Consider the following 21,658-nt stretch of genomic DNA (forward strand, 5'->3'; position numbering starts at 1 on the left):
AAGAGAATGTTGACATTGGTCAGGAGAGAAATTGTAGGGACACAGAGGACTGCTGAGGTTAGACATTGGGACTCTGGGTCTGATATTAAGTGGAGAAATGTTAGTTATGTGAAGCAACTGAGCCAGTTGGGATTGTTAGCTCTTTGTGTGGTGGGGTCAGTATATGTAAGCACAGTTTTGTGATGCTGCCAACTCATGTGATTATGAGTTTGATGGGAAAAGGCTCATGGCAAAATAAAAGTTAGGGCAGAGATGCAAAGTGGGAAGTGGTCACGGGCTTATTTATGGTGAATACATCGGAGATGAAAGAAGCAATGTGGGACTAGCACATAGGTCAGATGCTTCCAGGGATGTGTTTGGGTGCTGAGACAATTAGTGCAGTTGTATATTCAGTACACAGGATGCAGCTAGTTTTGCATTTGGTGGTTAGTGGGGTTAGTGCATAGAATATCAGAAAATAGCTGTGTGCTTGCTCTTCAGAAATGCATAGTAGTGGATAATACAAAGTAGATCCTTGTGATACTTGTGAGCCTAGACTACAAGTCTACAAGATAATGGTCTTGATCTTGTGTTGTTTTTGATCTCTGAACTTCTGATTCCTGAATACCCTTGTTCTCCCCTGTTCTGACCAGGCTTTTTTAGTTTTCTGTTGCTGGTGAGTTGAAATCTACCACCAAAATTCCCCTCCAAATTGTGCTGATTTTCCTTACAAAGAAATGGTTTAAAATGAATCGAGTGTTTTTTTGTTCAAACACAGCGACTACTAAAAGGCATCCCTAATCTTCTAATTATGCAATTTCAACTCACCTTGAAAACCTCCATCCCTGTACCAGAACCAAGCATCCTGGGACCCATTTTAGTGTATCATCACTCAATATTATTAGTACACACACTTGTAAAGCGCGACAGCCACCTCAAACAGAGGTGTCCCGGCGCTAAGTGATCGACAGTATTTTAATGGAGAACCAAGAAAGAAGGCCTCGGACCCATTAATCTGACGTAAAGAGCCAGGTCTTGACTTTCTTCCTGAAAAGAGGCTCCGCCTCTATGTTGCGAACATTACCAGGCAAGGAGTTCCACAACTTAGCTGCACCAACCATGAAGGATCTACCTCTTAGGTGGACCTTGCTGAAGCGGGGTGTGCAGAGCAGCCTTTGTGAGTTTGACCTTAGGGATCTCGTCTGCTTATAGCTACATAGTCTTTGTTTTAAATAGCTGGGGCATTTGCCAAGGGGTGGCTCGGAATGCCAGCGTCAGTGCCTTAAACTTGATCCTTTTAGCTACGGGTAACCAGTGGAGTTCTTTTAAATGCGGAGAGACATGATGTCAGAAAGGGACCCGCCTAATCAGTCTTGCAGCCGCATTGTGGACCATCTTTAGGTGTCTCATTAAGCACTTTGGAAGGCCTAAATATATGCTGTTGGTATAATCCAGCCTGGATGTCACCATGGCATGGACTGTGATTTTCCGTGGCACAGTGGCACAGTGAGCAAGGCCATACCCATCCCGCTTAGTGCAAAACATGTTGCAGAAACAATATGGATGGAATGCTGAACAAATCAAAGATTCACCCCAGTCACAGATCTGAGTTCAAGCCATTGTTCTTTGGCTCACCCTGCCACCCCAGTTTGAACAGAGCCATACGCAAATCAGTCTTGATCCTGCTCCTCATGGGAACAGTCCAACCCAAACTGCAAAAGCCAGGTCCTCCCTGGGGGTGAATGTTTGCATTATTCAGCCTTCCGTCCAACATTTGTTCTTTTTGCTTTTGTCACACTAAGTGGAAAGGGTATGCCCTGAGATGAGTCCCAAGCTCACTGCACCACTGGATTCAAGATAGACTGGCCGATGGAGGGTGATACTCCAAAACGAGTCCCAGGATGCTTCTTTCTGGTCCAGAGAGGACCTGGCTTGGCAGTTCGGACCAGACTGTTCCCATGAGAAGCAAGGTCAAGACTGATTTCCATATGGCTTGTTCCCAACTGGAGTGGCATGGTGAGCCAAAAAATGATGAATTAAACCTAGATCTTTGTGACTGGTGGTGAATGTTTGCATGTTCAGCATTCCGTCCATCATTTGCTCTTTCAACTTTCTAAAAGCGGCATTCTAAAATTATATTGTTAAATACAACTTTACCAGTAAAGAGGATTTATCATTCCAATTCCAATTATATGAAACATGACAGACCTACTCCTTCTCAATTAGGAATTACAACTTAAAAGTGTAATAAGGAATGTCCAATCTTAAACTGTGAAAGGAGTAGGCCTCACAGTGGTGAAAAGCAAATGTAGGTTTTTTTCACTACCAGGACATGGAAAACTTAAAAGTACATGCTGTGAGAAAGTAATAATTTTGGCCCTAATCACCCCCAGTTTTTGCTTGGTGCTAGTAGTAAGTGGCTCTGATGATGCCTTGGGCTCTGCTAACCAGACCCACGGCCTGTGTTTTGATTAAAAGTACATGATTAGGTATAATTATAATTAGCGATAAAAGACCCTAGTATATACTAAAGCAATGGGGATTCAAACTACCTATATGTCCCTAGTATATTATATATATTATATGGCAGCGAGGTTGGGAGGCCCAGTAGATTTCCTGCATTAGAGTGTTCACTACTGTGTTGCCTGCTCTCATTTTAAAAGCCAGCCCTGCCTTGTAATTACATGAAAATTTGACTTCGGAATTAAAGGTACTTCCAAAGTAGTAAACTACCTTATCTTTACATAATTGCCACCCCTCAGGTCTCCCCTAGTTGTCCCAGGGGCAGAGCCCCTTTTTACTGTAAGCAGGGATGGTATGGGAGAGGTTTTATAAGTTCTGGTGAGGGAAAAACTGGCAATTTTGTTTTTCCCCATTGTAGATAATTATTAGCTCCATAGGCTAACATTTGAATATTTTATTTAAGCATAAATACCGATAGGAAGGAGCTAAACATGTCATTTAGGGGTTAAAATTATAGTTATGATAAATGAGACAACTTGCCACTGTTATATTTATAATGACTATCACAGAAGATAAGTTATTAAACTTTATTTTCTGCAAGTTAAAACCCAGACTTCCAGCTGTCCTCTCCTGATTGGTAGCCTCTACCAGGCTGAGCCAAGCTGTCTTAATGACGTGTAAAGTAGCCTACTAGAGAGACAAAGGATTTTCTGTGGAAATAGAACTGAAACTGCAAAAGCAGAAGGCAAGATGGGGTGGATGGGCCAAACTGGTCTTCAAAGGGAAAATTATATTTTGGGACAGTACAAGCTCACCTCCACAATGGAAGCGAGCAATGGTCAAGGCCCTATTAAAGAAAACAAGTCTTGAGCAAACCAATCCCTCCAACTATAGACCTATTTCTCTGCTACCCTGGCTCAGCAAACTATTAGAAAAGTATGTCAATTCAGTCGTGACACATTTTCTGGAATCAAATGCCATACTTGATTCCTCTCAGACGGGCTTTCGGCCTCTCCACGGAACAGAGACAGCCTTGGTTGCAGTGACGGAGGAGGCAAGAAGGATCCTGAATAGCGGTGGGTCATCGGCCATCGTTCTCCTCGACCTTAGTGCCGCCTTCGACACTGTAAATCACAACATCCTTCTTCACCGTCTCAGTAGGATAGGCATCTCGGGAACGGCGATCACTTGGCTGAGATCCTTTCTCACTGATCGTTCTTTTCCGATATTCGAGAAAGATTTCACTTCTCCTAGCAAACCCCTAAATTGTGGGGTGCCCCAGGGCTCCTCCCTGAGCCCCACCCTTTTTAACGTTTACCTTAGCCCACTGGCTGATGTCGTCCACCCCTTTGGAGTGAAAATTATCACCTATGCGGACGACACACAGCTAGTGGTAGCACTGGATCCCCCTCTCAATTCCCACCACAGCCTACACAAATGTTTGGAAGCAGTCGCCACCTGGATGACGACCTCCTGCTTAAAACTAAACGGGGAGAAAACAGAGATGATGCTCCTGGGAAACACCATCACCAAATCTATCGATTCCATCTGGCCCCCCTGCCTAGGCTGTCCCCCCGTACCTAAAGAACAAATCAAAAGCCTCGTCATTTGGCTGGACAGAACACTCAATTTTAACTACCAGGCAACCAAGCTATCCGCCACTTGCTTCGGGCTCCTGAGGCTACTACGTAAGATACTCCCCCTTCTTCCTCTCCACTCAAGACGGATTATGGTCCAAGGGCTGATTCTATCTCGCCTTGACTGCGGAAATGCCCTATACCTTGGGGCCCCACAGTCCACGCTTAACAGACTCCAAATTGTCCAAAACTGTGCCGCCAGGACTCTTCTCAATATTCCCCGCCGAGTCTCAGTCAAAGCCCGACTGAAAGACCTTCACTGGCTCCCTGTAAAATCAAGGATTGAATTTAAGGCCATGTGTATTGCCCATCGTTCCTTTTGGAGAACAGGCCCTGATATCAATCGTCCCCTTGTAAAAGCTTATCATCCCAACCGACACCTCAGATCCGGGACATCCTTTCTCACCACAGTGCCTCGAATCAAGAAAGCGAGGTGTGGAGGCCATTCATTCTCCTACAACCTAGCCAAGATCTGGAACACGCTCCCCCTCTCAATCAGATCAGAGCCTAAACTACTGAACTTCCGAAAGCTCCTTAAAACCTGCCTTTTTAATAAACCGATATAAGACGTAGCGTACTCTCCCTTAGCCCAACCTCTGCAGCGATGGGACGCCCCAGGGTAGCCATCGCGCTATATAAATTATCTTTTCATTTCATTTCATTCATTTCATTGATTTCACATCCTGCACTCCCAGCCACACAGGAGCCACTGTAATAAGACTAGGGAGAGGGCTGGAAGAGGAGTGTTAGGGAATCTTTGCCCCACAGTGGGTTGGATTAGCCCTATCTAACTTCCAAGGAGACAGTTTCTCCATGCTAGATTTTGGAAGAATAATGATTTCTGGGGCAAGAATATGCCACACTTGGGAGGAAGTGGTAATACACCTAGATGGCACCCTGCATCCCATTGGCCAAGGGTGCCCTCATTTTTGACACCCAGGAAAATTGCATAAATATGGAAGAGATGCATCGCAACTCAGATCTGCTGCCTGAAGCTATAAGGAGAAGAAGGAATGCCCTCCTGGAAACCTCATCTGTACCTCAAAATGTCTGTCCTCTGAAGGACTGCACCTGCTGCACATTCTGGGCCCTAAGGACTTTGCCTTGCTTCAAAAAGAATTAAGGAGTGGACTTCCTGCAAACTACAGATTATGAGCCCACATGCATCTTCTCCACCAAGAAGTCCCCATCCTGGCTTTCGTCTAGTTTTTTAAGGATTTCGTCAGATGCATTGTGGGAATTGTAGTCCCAACATCCCAAGTACCATCTCATAGAATTTAGACCCCTGGACTGGTGTTCTGGACCCTTTGAACCCTCAAGTAGACCTTATGGAAGAAGAGCCAGAAGTTTAGTACATTTTGGGAACTTTTGGTAAAAAGCTCCATAAGGTGCCCAACTTGACGTCGAAAGTCAAGCCGGTGACCTTCAACTGCGACCCGGTCTGGATTTCGGGTTTGTCCACCTGAAAGCTCTGGAGCTACAGACATCCTAGATTTCACTGGGGCCTCGGAGAAAATCAATTGAACGTTGTTGATGCAAATCCATCCTGAAGAGGAGTATTACTCGACGTCAAAAGAAAGAACTCCAGAAAAACAAGCATTTGCAATGCAAGCGGTCTCACCTTTGGGAACTTATATGTATTTAGCCATACAGTACATTAGCCTGGGTGCTGAAACATCTACTGTTCTTTAACATGGAGAGAAAGTAAGCACCAAACTGCGTGACACGCCAGGTATGGGAACACATGGAGAGTAATATTGCCTTTCAGCGGGAAATAGTGTAGTCCAAAGATCTGTTTTTAATATAAAATCAGGGCCTTCGGAGGTCATATCAGTGAAAATACAAGATTTTTTTTTTTATTGTTTACAGGTGTTCATGGAAGCCAATTTCTATGGACTGTAATCTAGAGAATGCTAAAGTGATTCTGGTATTTTACTGACCTCTGCTGGTCGTTTTCTATCAAGAAACGTAAATAGAGGCAGTTGCCAGAAAAATTAAAAAATAAAGTTCCTCAGCAGAAAGCAGACAAGTCCTAGGGCTGATCTCCAGAGCCCACACAGTGCATATACATATAAGTATATAATAAGTATACACTAAAGTATATACAAGAGGTCTCAGATGCTCGACCTAATGACTGTGAAGCTAAAATTTTGACTGATGCTTCCCGCTTAGTGTATCCGACCAGGGCTCCATCGCGGTCAGTCTCAAACTTTGACTTTGTCCAAGTCAAGCACGACCAGATGTCCCAGTTTGGTGCAATAGGTTTTTAAGCACTAGAAAGTGTTTCTTATTTAAAAATTCATATCTCTGGCTCCCTACATTAGTTTTTTGTATTTTGTGTGTCTATTTGTTCATAACCTATTTTTATAAATTAGTGTTGGATTTTATTGTGTGTTATGTCCTACATCTTTAATGTGCTGGTGTTTTTAAATGCCTTACGTACCTGTCTCCTAAGTCAAGCTTGCCTACTTGTTGCCAGCTATGAAGGATTGAGAAAGATATTAATTTATTGAGACCCTAACTGAACCTTACATTGTGTTTGTGGCCTTATTACTAGTGGTAAGTCACTACTTATCACTATTGTGAACCCCATTTCAACACATGTCCTACCTTTTACTTACACAGTACCAAGCCCTATGGTCTACCTAGGGCCTACCTCAGACGTGATTCATGTAATAAAAGGGGACTATAAAGCTTGGCAAGGGTTTTTAATTGCCAAGTTGACATGGAAATAAAACTGCACATACAGGCTCAGCAGTGGCAGTCCTGTAGCATGTTTAAAGGGATACTTGGGTGGGCGGCATAATCAGTGCTGCAGGCTCACAATTAGCTTTTAATTTACTGGCCATAGGCACATGTAGTGCACTTCACTAGGGACGTTAAAGTAAATTAAATGTGCCAGTTGGGTAAGAGTCAATGTTACCAAGTTTGGAGCAGAGAGCACAGTTACATTAGCACTGGTTAGCAGTGGTAAAGCGCCCAGAGTCCTATAGCCAACAAAACAGTCAGAAAAAGAGGAAGCAAAAATGCTTCAGGGTTACTGTAGGAAAGTGCCCCTTTTTGCATGGTTGCTCCCACTTTTTGTACTTTGACTGAGTGTGCCCTGGGTTCCTGCCACACAGGTGCCCAGGGCCTATGTTCTTTACCCAAACTGTACTGTTGCAAAACCCAATTGGCAACTCTCTGGCCACATGTAAGTCCCTTGTAAAAGTTACCCCAGGTACAAAGGGCACTGTGACCAGGGAAGGCCGCTAATGGCTGCAGCACTTATTGTGCTACCCTTAGGGTACAGGTGCCTGAGCCCTGTACTCCTACAGAGTCAACGCCAATTCTTAGGCACTGTAAGTGCAGTGATGCCATACAGAGTATTTGGTATGGGAGTTCATCATTACGAACTCCACAGCACCATAATGGTTTTACTGAAAACTGTGAAGTTTGGTATCAAACCTCTCAGCACATTAAACCCACACTGATGCCAGTGTAGGATTTAATGAGAAATGCACTCAGAGGCCAGCCACCACCAGACATGTTTCCGGAACCCTGGGTCGAGAGTCTGCCGCTCTCAGGGTCCCAAAACAAAGCACATCCTGGGTTGAGGTGCCATGCCTCCTCCCCCAGGATGGGCAGGGTCATTGAAGGAGAAGCTTAAGAGTCCTGCCGCCTTTGGGAGCTACTTGGGAGAAGTGTGGCTCACTGGTTAGAGCAGGCAGACCCTGAAGCAGAGGTCAGACGCGGGACCAGGGTTCAATTCCCGACGCGGCAGGGTCTCGAGCTCAAATGTCCACGGACCCGATAATTCTCGCTTCGGTGCCTGACCTAATCATGGGTTCACACTCTGCAACTCTGGGCATTAAGCTTGCTTAATCTCCACAACGGCCCCCCGCGGCGGGATGCCTGGCTTTCACCTTGGGGATGCCCTGTAGGGGCTATCTCACAGGGAAAAGCCAGGACGGGTTCCCAAGGCAAAGCGCTTAGAGACCCCTGGGTTATAAGCGCTATATAAATCCAAACATACAAACATACATACATACATACTCCAGCCATTTGCTACTCCCAGCAACTGTCCTCTACCAGTTCTGACCCCCACTTTGGACAGGAGAATTTATGGGAAAATCCATGATAGGATGAGAGGTGTGCCTACCTTTGCCAACCCCACCCCTCAGGTGGGTGATGGAGGTGAAGCACAACGCTCAGTCTCTGCCATCTTGCAAATGAGGGGATCTACCCAGCCCAAGTGTGGCTCATGCCCCCTCCCACTAGAGGTGGCATATTAGGGGGTGCAACCACCTCAAGGAAATGACCCATTGCTCCTGACCTGTACCTACCTGTAACACCCCTAAATTCAGTATTTAGGGGAAACCCTGAACCTTGCCTCCTCAGACCAGAGCCGAAAAGAAGAAGCAAGAAAAAGAAGGACCGAACAGCTGTGTGGAGAGAAGAGGAGAACACCAACTGACTTGGTCCCAGCCCTACCGGACCGTCCTGACCTCAGATTACTCCAACAGAGCCTCAGTGTGTCCTGCAGCCAGCAGTCCTCGAAAACCTGGAGAATCTGCCCTGCAACTAAAAAGGATTTTGTCTCCCGTGAGTACTGGATGTGCTCAAAAGGAACTGACTGACTTCGGCCGGCTCCTTGAGTCTCTCCCACTCCGCTCCTGGCACCAGAGCCTGAGCCCAAGTGAACCAACACCCTAAGGAGGTCCACCCAGTGATCCTAGCCTGGATCCCATTGACCCCTGAAATTCAACAAGTTCCCAAATCAAGCCAGCAGCCAACAACTAGAAGGTCCACTCAACTGCAACTAAAGGTAACACCCTGACCAACTCCATAACCAAAGTGGTCCAGAAAGAGCAACCGTGACGATCCGACCGACTCCGTCACCACATACTTGCGGACACAGGATGACGACTCCCAAAGACTCCATTCGCCTCAACTGCGGCTGACCGACTCCAAGGGAACCGCACCCAACTCTGCAGCATCAGCCAAGACCGCATCCTACACCTGGCCGGTCCGTTCTGCTGGTTGTGTTGTTCTTGTGTTGGCCATTTGGGCCCTACAGTGCTGACCTTGACCCCAGGAGCTTTTTGTTCCCCAATCTGGTGGCCTGCTCACTGCAGTCCCCAAGCCCACAACTGTTCTTAGCCCATTGGTTAGCGTGTGGTCCTGGCACTCTGCCCCCGCCTGCCCCTATGCCGTTGGTGGTGCGACTCGAATGCCCATTTGACCGAATCCTACCTGTGAGTCATAAACTCAGTTCTTTCTTTTCAGGACTAAATGTTGCTCATGGTTAATACTGTAAACCTGTATTAAGTTTCCAAAATGCACTGACTAATTTTTCTCTCCCTCATGAAATTCACCAGCCTGGTATCTAGAGATATCTGACTGTGTAAGAAAAGTAATTGCAAAGCAATTCTGACTATTTGCAAATACAAAGTAATTCTACTATAACTAATTCACAGCATTCAAACTGTATTTAAACTGCTTATGATTGCAAAGTATTTCTATACTGACCTGTACTAGGCCTGGCTTGGTTCTAGAAAATAAATATAACTAAATCATTTTTTACACAAACCAATTAGTGGGAGTTCAGTCCTTGAGTGTGTGAAAATATTTCTTGCCTGAGTTGTACAATAAATGCTTAGCACTATCCTCTGATAAGGCCTTACTGCTCACCCACAAATAGAGAATAATGTACGGTCTACTTTACCCTCTGCCTACCTTTGGGGATCCACTGGATTCGGTGCAGACTATAACTTACTTTGGTATAGCATATACAGAGCCAACTTCCTACAGTGACCCTGAAGAAAGGGCTATTTCCAACACGCATGTACACTATTGAATCCGTTCATGTATTCATGCCTCTTGAACAATCAATCACTGATAATTGCTGTCTAACATCCTGTTTTTTTTCTTTATAGTTCAGAATGCTCCCGAAAACTCCAAAGAAGGAATTGATCAAGGTGAGCTAGTAGCAACATAATGTGTCAGTTCTGTAATACAAAATGTCAAGAGCTGACAAGTAAGGCAAATTAGACTCATACTTATCAAATTATAAAATGTAAATATGATTTTACAACTGCAAGTCTTTAAACATATAACATTTTCTGCCAGGTAAGAGCAGTGTACCAGTGCTAACAACGGTAGTGTACACACTGCAAACACCTCCAGCAATGGGCAGAGTGTGCACTTCTAAGAGAGTCTTTGTTTTACATTTCTTTATGGAAGGTCAATAATAAAGCGACAACAGAATACTGAACAGAGCATCAAGCTTTTCACAACACCATAAGGTCATACTGTAAAGTGGTCAGTCAGTCAAAGTCTCTCATCCGGCCTGGTTCAATAGGGATGGGATATGGCTTAATGGTGTGAATCAGGGGTGTTCAACCTTTTCTATAGAGAGAGCTACTTCTGCACTGATTCTGATTCTGAAAATGGCGTTTGTTGGAGGTGGTGGCAGCACCTCGTTATTTCGCTCAGTGAAGGCGAGCAGATTGCGAGGGCTCTCCTCTGCTCACTTCTGGTTCCCACTGAATTGCCGAGTCTTTTTTAAATTACCTGCATTTCGATTTTAGATTTGTGTGTAATAATTTTTTGTGCCTTTTAAAATAACTTTTAAGAAACTGTTACCTCATACAGCGCTTGAGAGTTGGTCACCCTGTGCCCCGGTCCACCGCGGCTCCCAGGTGCCGATTGATGTTGAGGGCTAGACGGGCGCCATCTTGAGTCAGGCTCGGACCCGGCTGAACCCGAGTTAGCGGTCCAGCGGAGGGAGGGGCTGTGGCTACAAATTGATTCGGAGTAGGTGGGTCTGTGCGTTTGTTGGAGGTGGTGGCAGCACCTCGTTATTTCGCTCAGTGAAGGCGAGCAGATTGCGAGGGCTCTCCTCTGCTCACTTCTGGTTCCCACTGAATTGCCGAGTCTTTTTTAAATTACCTGCATTTCGATTTTAGATTTGTGTGTAATAATTTTTTGTGCCTTTTAAAATAACTTTTAAGAAACTGTTACCTCATACAGCGCTTGAGAGTTGGTCACCCTGTGCCCCGGTCCACCGCGGCTCCCAGGTGCCGATTGATGTGGAGGGCTAGACGGGCGCCATCTTGAGTCAGGCTCGGACCCGGCTGAACCCGAGTTAGCGGTCCAGCGGAGGGAGGGGCTGTGGCTACAAATTGATTCGGAGTAGGTGGGTCTGTGCGTTTGTTGGAGGTGGTGGCAGCACCTCGTTATTTCGCTCAGTGAAGGCGAGCAGATTGCGAGGGCTCTCCTCTGCTCACTTCTGGTTCCCACTGAATTGCAGAGTGTTTTTTAAATTACCTGCATTTCGATTTTAGATTTGTGTGTAATAATTTTTTGTGCCTTTTAAAATAACTTTTAAGAAACTGTTACCTCATACAGCGCTTGAGAGTTGGTCACCCTGTGCCCCGGTCCACCGCGGCTCCCAGGTGCCGATTGATGTGGAGGGCTAGACGGGCGCCATCTTGAGTCAGGCTCGGACCCGGCTGAACCCGAGTTAGCGGTCCAGCGGAGGGAGGGGCTGTGGCTACAAATAGGAATGCACTCCAAGACGCGCAGCGGCCACGCGCAGCGGGCGCGCCGTCTGCGCGCCGAAGGAGCGCCAAAGGAGGGCCCGTCTGTGCCCATCCGTGCCTCGGACGGGCCCAGGGCCTCCCACCATGCCATCACTCCTCGGCGACCCTACAGCAACACTATGCGGTATTCGCGTGGACACCTCATGTCGCTGAGAGCCAATTCCTGTACATGCAATGATGCATGGGATGTGGTAAACAGCACGTCCCGGGTCTGCCAGGGGTGTAAATTTCGTTTTCAACCCATTTGCACCTATCCGCCCTCCCATCCTGCTGATTCCTCACTAGTCAAAGCCGGTTTGATTAATGCTAGGTCATTGGTCAAACACGCTGCTGATATCTTTGAATTGCTGAGTGAAAATCGACTGGATTTACTTTTTATTACGGAAACCTGGCTAAATGAAACCTGTGCCCCCTCTGTTGAACTTGCCATCCCCCGTGGATTTAAAATATTTAGATCTGACCGCCCTGCGGGCAGAGGAGGTGGAACTGCGGTTGTCTTTAGAGAACAGTGGACCTTTTTATATGATTCCCAAGAACAGCTGGCTGAAGCTGAGATGCTCCACTTCTCTCTAATATTCAACGCTCATTCATCCATAGGTGGCACGCTGGTTTACCGTCCCCCAGGTTATATTGGCAACTTTGTGCAGGTCCTAGAAGAGACTATAGTCCCCCGGATTCTACGTCATTCCCGGTATCTTTTACTGGGGGACTTTAATATCCATGTAGATAGCGCGGACCTACCAGAGGTGGTTCGCCTGGCCGAAGCTCTTTCTATGGCCCAGCTAAAACAGTGGGTGGTTGCCCCAACCCATCAAGGAGGTCATATCTTAGATTTGGTATGTTCAAACTTTGATATTACTATGGCCCACCCTGAGCCTGTGATCTGGTCGGACCATAAGCTTATTAGATTTTCTTGGCCCTCACTGATTTCTGCTGTGCCCCATCCTCATACCGCCCATAAGCAGAAGATTAACTTAGATATTCTCTCAGATGGCCTGGCCGCTTCTCGCCCATTGTTTCCTCTTGATATTGAGGCCGCAGCCAGCATTTTTAATCTATGGGTGGAAGGTGCGACTACGGCATCAATTAAAAGCAGCCGAGTCTGTAGACTCCGTGCTACCCCCTCTAAACCCTGGTTTTCACATTCCCTCCGTGACCTCAAATCCGGCTGTAAAAAGCTAGAGAGGGTGTGGAGACAAGCTTATCTCCCTGAAGCAAAAAAGGATCTGCGGACTGCGCAAAAAAAGTATTATGCAGCCATCAGATCTGCCAAAAGTAGCTATTTTGCAGGGCGTATTAATAAAGCAAACAACAACAGTAAGGAAATTTTTACGATTGTTAAAAGTTTTTTATCTCCCTGTGCATCACAACCGTTGCCGCTTGCATCTGAGGAATGGTGTGAAGAGCTATCTGAATTTTTTATTGATAAAATTGCCAAAATTCAGACGGATCTGCAAAATGTTTGTAATGGCCTTTCATCGTCCCAAATAATTCTGCTTCCTTTAATGCCCCCACGCATCGAGAAATTGACCACCTTCACCCCTCAATCAAACTCTGACATTATTGCTATTGTTGCTGCCTTAAAATCCGGTTCTCCTTCTGACCCATTCCCGGCTAGAGTTTTTGCGAGCTTAGCGGAAACAGTGGGAAATGAGGTAACTCAGATTATTAACCTCTCGCTTCTTACGGCCACTGTTCCCGCCTGTTGGAAGCAAGCAAAACTGCTCCCACTATTAAAAAAAAAATGGATTGGACCCAGCCACTCCGTCTAATTTTCGCCCAATATCTTTGCTTCCTGCAGTCGCAAAGATATGCGAAAAGGTTGTTTTCAATCAGCTGGTTAAATTTGTTGAATCCACCGAAGCTCTACATCCAGCTCAGTCCGGTTTTAGGGCCTCCTTCAGCACCGAGACGGCCTTAGTCGAAGTATCGGAGGCAATTCGGGAGTGTTTGGACGAAGGTGGCAGAGCGGCTCTGATTTTACTAGACCTCTCTGCTGCCTTCGATACGGTCCCTCACTCCCTCCTACTCTCCAGACTGGCCGATATTGGTATTGTGGGACATGCTTTTGACTGGCTTTCCTCATTTTTGAGTCATCGTACTCAACAAGTCTGGCTACCTCCTTTTGCCTCTACCCCTAAATTACTTTCTACTGGTGTTCCGCAGGGATCAACTTTAAGCCCGCTGCTTTTTAATATCTATCTTACCCCCTTGGTCTATCTTGCAGAACAGTTGGGGGCTAAAATTATGGCGTACGCCGACGATACACAACTCTTGTTTACCTGGTCCAAAGATAATTTAGATACGTCGGCGGCCCAACTCTGTTTGTCCTCTGTTTTTCAATGGTTAGTAAGGGCCCAGCTAAAATGTAACGAAAGTAAATCCGAGATTTTGCTGTATGGCTCTTTTCCAGAGGATTTTAGTGAACGTTTTTGGCCTACGGACCTACCCCCACCAAAAGCCACGTCTGGCCCGGTGAAAAACTTGGGGGTTTGGTTCGGCAAGAACCTTAAGTTTGAGGACCATCTAAATAAACTCACTGGCGTCTGTTTTTCTACCCTAAAAACTTTACGCAGGTTTTTTCCTCTCCTTCCAAAAGAAGCAAAAGAGACTGTTATTCGTGCCTTAATTTTGTCTAGGCTAGACTATGCGAATGGGCTGTTCTGCGGATTGCCGGCATATCTGATCCACCGCCTTCAGGTTATTCAGAATGCCGCTGCCAGACTTTTGTTTAATGTCCCCAGGCGTTCCAGTGCTCGCCCGCTTCTCCACGCTCTTCATTGGCTTCCAGTTGCTCATAGGATCCTGTTCAAAATTCTAGTGCTTGCCTACCGAGCTATTCATCAAACTGGCCCGGCTTATTTGAGAAAAAGGTTTTGCCTGTATGTTCCTAACCGCTCACTGCGATCGGCCAACCTGTGTCAAATGTCCATTCCTAAATTTAAATACTGTAGACTTGGCGGGCAATCAATCTCAGTGAGAGCGGCTAAATCTTGGAATACCTTACCCCTCCATCTGAAAACTGCATCTACTCTCAGTGCGTTTAAGAAAGGTCTAAAAACTCACCTTTTTAACACTATAGTTTAAATCTTCCCCATTTAGTGTCTGCAGATATCTGCTTTCTGTCAATACTGCTGTGCCTTCATCGCGCCAGGATACTATTTTGTTAGTAATAGAGCGCGTTACAAAAGCATTTAAATAAATAAATAAATAAATAAAATAATCTGGAGCTACCAATGACTTTGATGATTGTTAGAGTAGTGACCACAGCAGATACAGTCATAATAGTGACCACACCTTGTAACAACCACTCGGGTGTATATCACAAATGAAACTACATACACACAGACACACATACATATATGTATATACATATATATATATATATACAGATATATATATATATATATATATATATATATATATATATATATATATATATATATATATATATATATATATATATATATATATATATATATATATATATATATATATATATATATATATTGCCTACTGGCGGTCGCCAGTAGGTATATATAGTTAGGACCTAGTTTCCATAGGAAATCCGCAACATTCTATTGGGAATACCTTTGGCACCGGTTGATGAATCTCCGCAAATTTCTCAAAGAATATGGCCCGCTCCGCTCTGCTCCTTCCCTGAAAGTTTTGGGGGGATTTGTCAAGTGGGGGCTGAGAAAAAAGGGGGGTCCCAAAACGTGTTTTCCCCATGTTATTTTCCATAGGACGATTAGACACGGCTACAGCCCGAACCGCTGATCGGAATTACACCAAACTTGGCAAAATGGTAGGGACTGGTACGCAGTACGGCCTTCTGTTTAAATGGTGTCAATCCCTCCAGGAGTTGTTGAGAAAATTGAATTTGAAAAAATGTATATATCTATATAAGCTTAGTGTAAGCTTACTGTACCCTGTACCTTCCCGAGTACGAGCTGCATTCTGATTGGCTGCCAATGTCTGTCAACACTCCAAAACAGAAATTGTTGGCAGCCATCTTGTACCTCGGTAGACTGAGGCACAGGAAAGCAGAAAAACAAACGTGTAGAACTCAAAAAGGGGGAAGGGTAGAAGCACCCAGACCCCCTAGGCCTGCTCAGGGGGTCCCACAAGGACTCCCCAGGTCCCAAAATGTATTTTTTTTTTGAAAAATCGCGGGGTACGCGTGAGATCTGATTGGCTGTCAGCACTTCATCCAAGAAGTGTTGGTAGCCATCTTGGGACCAATATACATGATATCACCTCATAAAAAAGCATTGTAGTTAATAGAAGGTTTTAGGACTTTAGTTACATTATAAATCATTTGTTGATGGTACCATACTCATTTTAGGAATTGTGGTGTGTTCTTAGGTGATTTTACCATGTGAAAAAGCCTTCTGCTGGGATATCATGAATCATGTTTGATAGAAAACTATTATCTCATGCTTTTCCCACAGTGGTTTGGAAGGGGTTCTATAAGCTAAACTGAAAGCATATTTTCTGTAAATTCACATTATCTTTCTCAGTCATGTGAGAATGAAGTCTGACAGTCTCAGTAAAACATGTACATATAACAAGGACAGAGACTGTCAGTTGATTCCTTTGTGTTCTACTGCAGCCTCCTAGAGTGTTCTAAAGAACAACTAGAGCGCTAACAGTCCTACTTATTACAAAGGTATGGCACACCTGAAGCCATCTTGATTGGAATAAAGTGGTAACTCTTAAAACATTTAATTCAAAAAGGAACAAAATGAGGGGGTATATTTTGCCATAGAAAGTATGATTAGTGCTGCAGAAAGAAAAATGAGGGCACATTTTGAGTGACTTCTCAAATCCTCTTCTATTTCATTAAAAAATTCTGACATGCAGTCTTCCAAGATGGCCAACAGGGACAAAAGAGCCCAAATGTAGCCCAAATATCACCCAGATGTAACCCAAGTATAGCCCAATGACAGAATGTCCCAGAGTGTTCTAAAGAACAACTAGAGCGCAAACAGTCTTACTTATGACAAAAGTATGGCACACCAGAAGCCATCTTGATTGGAATGAAGTGGTAAGTCTGAAAACATTTAATTTAAAAAGGAACAAAATGAGGGGGTTCATTTTGCCATAGAAAGTATGATTAGTGCTTCAGAAAGAAAAATTAGGGCAAATTTTGAGTGACTTCTCAAATCCTCTTCTATTTCATTAAAAAAATTCTGACATGCAGACTGAAACATGCACTTTGAATACCAGCAGCAGACTTCCCTGGTGAGCAGTAGCTTTACTACAGTGCTCTAATAAGCAACTAGAGTGCTAACGTTCAGAATTTATGGCAAATGTGTGACACATCTGAATGCCTTCTTGATGGAACCAAAGTAAACAAGCATTGAAAATGCAATAGATCTCACCCTCGTTTAAGTTAAAGCCATTCTGTTTGTAATGAGGTGGCTTTTTAGCTTTGCTTTTATTAGTGTTTTTAAAACTTTCATGTAAATAACATGCATATATATGCATATATGTATATGTATGCATGCATTTATATTTGTATTTATATAGATATGCAGATTATATATGTTATTATATGTATGTGTATATATATATATATGCGCAGCAGTTGTGACCCACTTTTGGTGCCGGCGCTCTAGGTATTGCGTGGTGCGTATTTTCTACGACTGGGTCAGTTGTTAAATTATGTTCCTGGTTCCCCGAGGGGGATATGAAAACGCACTCACTCTTCTTGATATGTTATACGGCTTTATTTCCAACCTTAACCCAATGCGTTTCGCCTCTCACGAAGCTTGCTCACGGGATGTTGAGCTAATTACTAAGTCCTTCTTTCAACACTGTAGCACAGGTGACTTCCTGTGTTACCTCCAAATGCATGTTGGTTAATGTAGTATCCACTACATTATCGTCACCAAGGTGCTCGCGGTTTGTGTCCTTTTATATATATATATATATATATATATATATATATAATGAGATGTCATCAGTGATGGCATCAGTGATGTCACTGACCATGTCATGAATGATGTAATATGTGACATCATCAGCAGTGGATTGCGGGTGCCCGAAATATAGTTAGTCCAACTAACTATATAGAAGGAATTTCAATGGTTTTTTATATGTTAATTCCTAACTATATAAGGCCTGAAACCTATGGTTTTTTCAGTGAATTTTCAAGGTTTTTTAAATGCTAATTCCTAACTATATAAGGCCTAAAACCTATGGTTTTTCAGTGAATTTCAAAGGTTTTTTAAATGCTAATTCCTAACTATATAAGGCCTAAAACCTATGGTTTTTTCAGTGAATTTCAAAGGTTTTTTAAATGCTAATTCCTAACTATATAAGGCCTGAAACCTATGGTTTTTTCATTGAATTTGCAAGGTTTTTAAAATGCTAATTCTATTAGCGGATAACGTTTAAATATGTTAATATCCTTGTGGGACCACCTGAGCAGCCCTCGGGATCCAATTTTTGGACCGGCTCAGCCCTAGGGCACTCACTTTGCAGCGTGCCTGGAAACTCCGCTAGACCAGCTGGGCCACACAGTACTTTCCCGCACTCACCGGTACAGAGGAGGCACTCCTCAGGTGCGGCGGGGCTCTTCTCCTGTGGCTCGCCTACTCCTCTCCGCCGGCCGCTGCGGGACTCTCCCACAGGGACGTAGCTAGAGCTTGTGGCGCCCGGGGCTATCCCTCAGATTGCCGCCCCTTGGGGAAAAAGGACGGTGAGCACTTCAAAGCTTTCCATGTAACTTCATCACAAGTGGGAGAGGGGGTATTTAATTAAAACACTGCTCTATTTTCATTTAAATTGTGAAAAGTCAGCACATCTTTAATGCTAAGTTACATTTCAAAAAAAGGCCCTGTACGTTTTATTTTCCGGCCCATATTGTAACAAGCCTACTCTAAATATGGGTCTCCTCAACGGCCCGAAAGCGCTTGGATGCCTGGCTTCACCTTGGGGGTGCCCAGGAGTGGACATCTCACAGGAAAGCCAGGAAGGGTTTTACAGCGGTATGAATACAGCGCTACGAGACATATGGGTAGAAGGCGCTATATAAACACATTTACATCTAATTAGTGTGCCGTTTTGCATGTTGAACGTTTGAACAAAAATAAAAACTTTGGTCAACTTGGCACGGCCTTATTTGTGAGCTTTGACAATGCTTGTCCATGCAGAAAATATGAACCTCTACTGCCCTTCTGGATGAAATAAAAACACAACGAACAAAACCACAGGACAACAGCCTGACAATGACCTCAAATAAAACATATGTCGTTTCACGCACATAATATCTGCTGTGTTTGTTATTCTGGAGCTGAATTTCATATTGATTGCTGAGAGCTTTCATATTCCATGTGCTAAAGTGGTTTATAAAGAAACATTACATTAAACATTCCTTCATTATACATGAAGGGAAACGAAATATGTAAAACCTACAATTAGACGAGCTGCTTAAGTTGTATTTTTTTCCTTTGAGTATTTACTGTGATTTATGGTAACTAATAGGGTAATGGAAATGATCGGCAAATCAGAGGACACGGATTCACCGCGCGCATGTCCCATTATCCGCGCGCAGCGGGGCACTTTTTATACCACAGTTTCATTGTGGAATGTCAGCTACGAAAATTAGCAGGCACCAAAGGACGAGGCAATTCTGACACTCAGTCGCTTTAGCTCATTTCTATTTCTGAAACCAATTTACAAACTTTTTGCATAGCAAAACAATTATCACATAGAGATGACACCTCACTGCTGATGGGGCGAATGTCTGGAAATGATTAGCTTAAGGAAGCAGCACTGGAGCATTACTGGGCTCCTGATTATCCTACTGACGATATCATCGCCATCTGTAGGGAAGATTAGGCCTGGGAGAATTGCCTTGCGTAATTTTGAATTGTGCTTGTTTCGTGAAATTACGCTATTTCTTCCACGTAATGTGATTGGGGTTGTTTGCTGCAAAAATGTTGTTTATGTGCAAGGGAACAGCGTGGCGGATTTGAAAGCAAGCAGCTGCTGCTTGCAACGCTTTGTGTTTTTTTAGCCGGGGATGCGTCCTTGTGTCCAATTACAAAGCGCAAAACTCCGGATTTGCATATTGTGTGATTATGCATAATTTCACATGACATGTGCATAATAAAAAAAAAAAATTACATGAATTTTGCACACCCATAGGTAAGATGTCTTCCACGAAATCCATAAATCCCGCCCCCAAAATGATTAAAATTGTTGCCTCTATTCGATTTCTGGCTGCTATGTTTTTTAAAAGTTAAAAAGTGATGACATAAGTTGGTGTGTGTTGACCTGTTCACTGTTCAAACACTACTCATCTAAGGCTTACTCAGTATGTTGTTGTGTATAGGTGTTCCATCGACTCCCTGAATAAAGAAATGCTCCTTTGCTTAATAATTCATCCAGAGTTGTGTGATTCATTTTGGCCTCAATTGTTATTGACGACTCCACATCAGAGCATTGTACGTCCATACGCTGTTTTACACAGTACGAACTCTCCTCCCCAAAAAGTACTTTACATAATTAAATTAAAGGAGATGCAGTGGTCAATAAGATTGCTGCTTGCTTCCCAGTACCCACAGCTGTCATTTGGAGAACAGGTGGGGTCTCTCGTGGATAGATCCCATGGTTCGAATGGTTACTTACAGACGCGAGAGTTGTCGGAAAACTTTCTGCAATGGGCGCCAACGTAAGCAAAGAAAATCGTTCTCCGTGACCGTCTTTTGGCAGTAAAATGTCCCCCCGCACCACCCTACCTACGCCACTGCTCTCCCAACACCACAGGGGCCCGCTGGCGGCGTCACATCTTTTCTCGGGGCTCCCTCAGCACACGGGAGCCCCACACCAGCCCACACTTCTTCCTCGGGCCAGCATCACCCGGTCTCCCCCTCGGCACGGGAGACTGGACATCGAAGGCTTCCCCAAGCAGGGGGAAGCGGAAACCACGTCCTCCCGGCCCCGCCCACAACCAGGCGGCGGCCATCTTGAGGCGGCTCGGGCCGCGGTGGTGATCTCGGGGGGCAAAACGAGGGGTGGGCACCCTCGATATTAAAATAAAAAGATTAAAATAAAAGAGAGAAGCCCCCCAAGGCCCCCCCAATTTTTTTTACGAAAAATCGCGGGGTGTGCACATGGTGCGCGCTTACAGATATATAATTTTTTTCTCTTTTAATTTTCTCAGGAACCACTGGAGGGATTTACACTATTTAACCAAACGCGTGATCTGCGTACCAGACTCTACCATTTTGACAAGTTTGGTGTAAATCCGTTCAGCGGTTCAAGCTGTAGCCATGTCTAAAGGTCCTATGGAAATTAGCATGGGGAAAACACGTTTTGGGACCCCCCTTTTTTCTCAGCCCCCACTTGACTATTCCCCCCCAAACTTTCAGGGAAGGAGAGGAGCAGAGCTGGCCATCTTCTTTGAGAAATTTGCGAAGATTCATCACCCAGCGCCAACGTTATTCCCAATAGAATGTTGCGGATTTCCTATGGAAACTAGGTCCTAACTCTATATACCTACTGGCGACCGCCAGTAGGTAATATATGTATATATATATTGCACATTTGCACATTACTGGTCTAATGGTAGTGTAGTATGTTCCCGCAGCTCTTTTGCACTTCATTTTATCTTTATCACTTATGCACTTTCCAGACTATGCACTTTATAACTTTCGCTGCTACATATAAGAATTGGCATATTTGCACAGGATTGGTTTACATGTCATTTGAACTTCTAATTGATAACAGAAATTGCTATTTAATGCTTTTTAATATCTTTTATTTATAAATTGTATTATCTGTAAGAATTAGTATATATTCTGGATTCAACCAGCAATAATTTCTTGTACATATGTCAGCAATTGGAAAAGCAGACTGGCGATAGTGTGTCTTCACTGTTTATTACCACGTGATTATGGTGGACGCCACCAGGGGGTGGTGTCAACATCACTGCATTAAACTATAAAATAGCATAATGATTTGAAACATGTTGCAGCG

At 44.3% G+C, this 21,658-nt stretch overlaps 1 protein-coding gene across 2 annotated transcripts in view; it reads left to right on the forward strand.

Annotated features, from left to right (window-relative positions):
- LOC144755238 (scavenger receptor cysteine-rich domain-containing protein DMBT1-like) overlaps nucleotides 1-21,658 on the forward strand; it is an 855,855-nt gene that overhangs the window by 37,946 nt on the left and 796,251 nt on the right. For both annotated transcript variants that reach the window (XM_078643952.1, XM_078643954.1), the window contains exon 2: nucleotides 9,998-10,039. In XM_078643952.1, the coding sequence (XP_078500078.1) occupies nucleotides 9,998-10,039 (42 nt within the window). The remainder of the gene's footprint in view (nucleotides 1-9,997; nucleotides 10,040-21,658) is intronic.

Source organism: Lissotriton helveticus, chromosome 5_1 (assembly GCF_964261635.1).
Source record: "Lissotriton helveticus chromosome 5_1, aLisHel1.1, whole genome shotgun sequence".
Classification (NCBI taxonomy): Eukaryota; Metazoa; Chordata; class Amphibia; order Caudata; family Salamandridae; genus Lissotriton; species Lissotriton helveticus.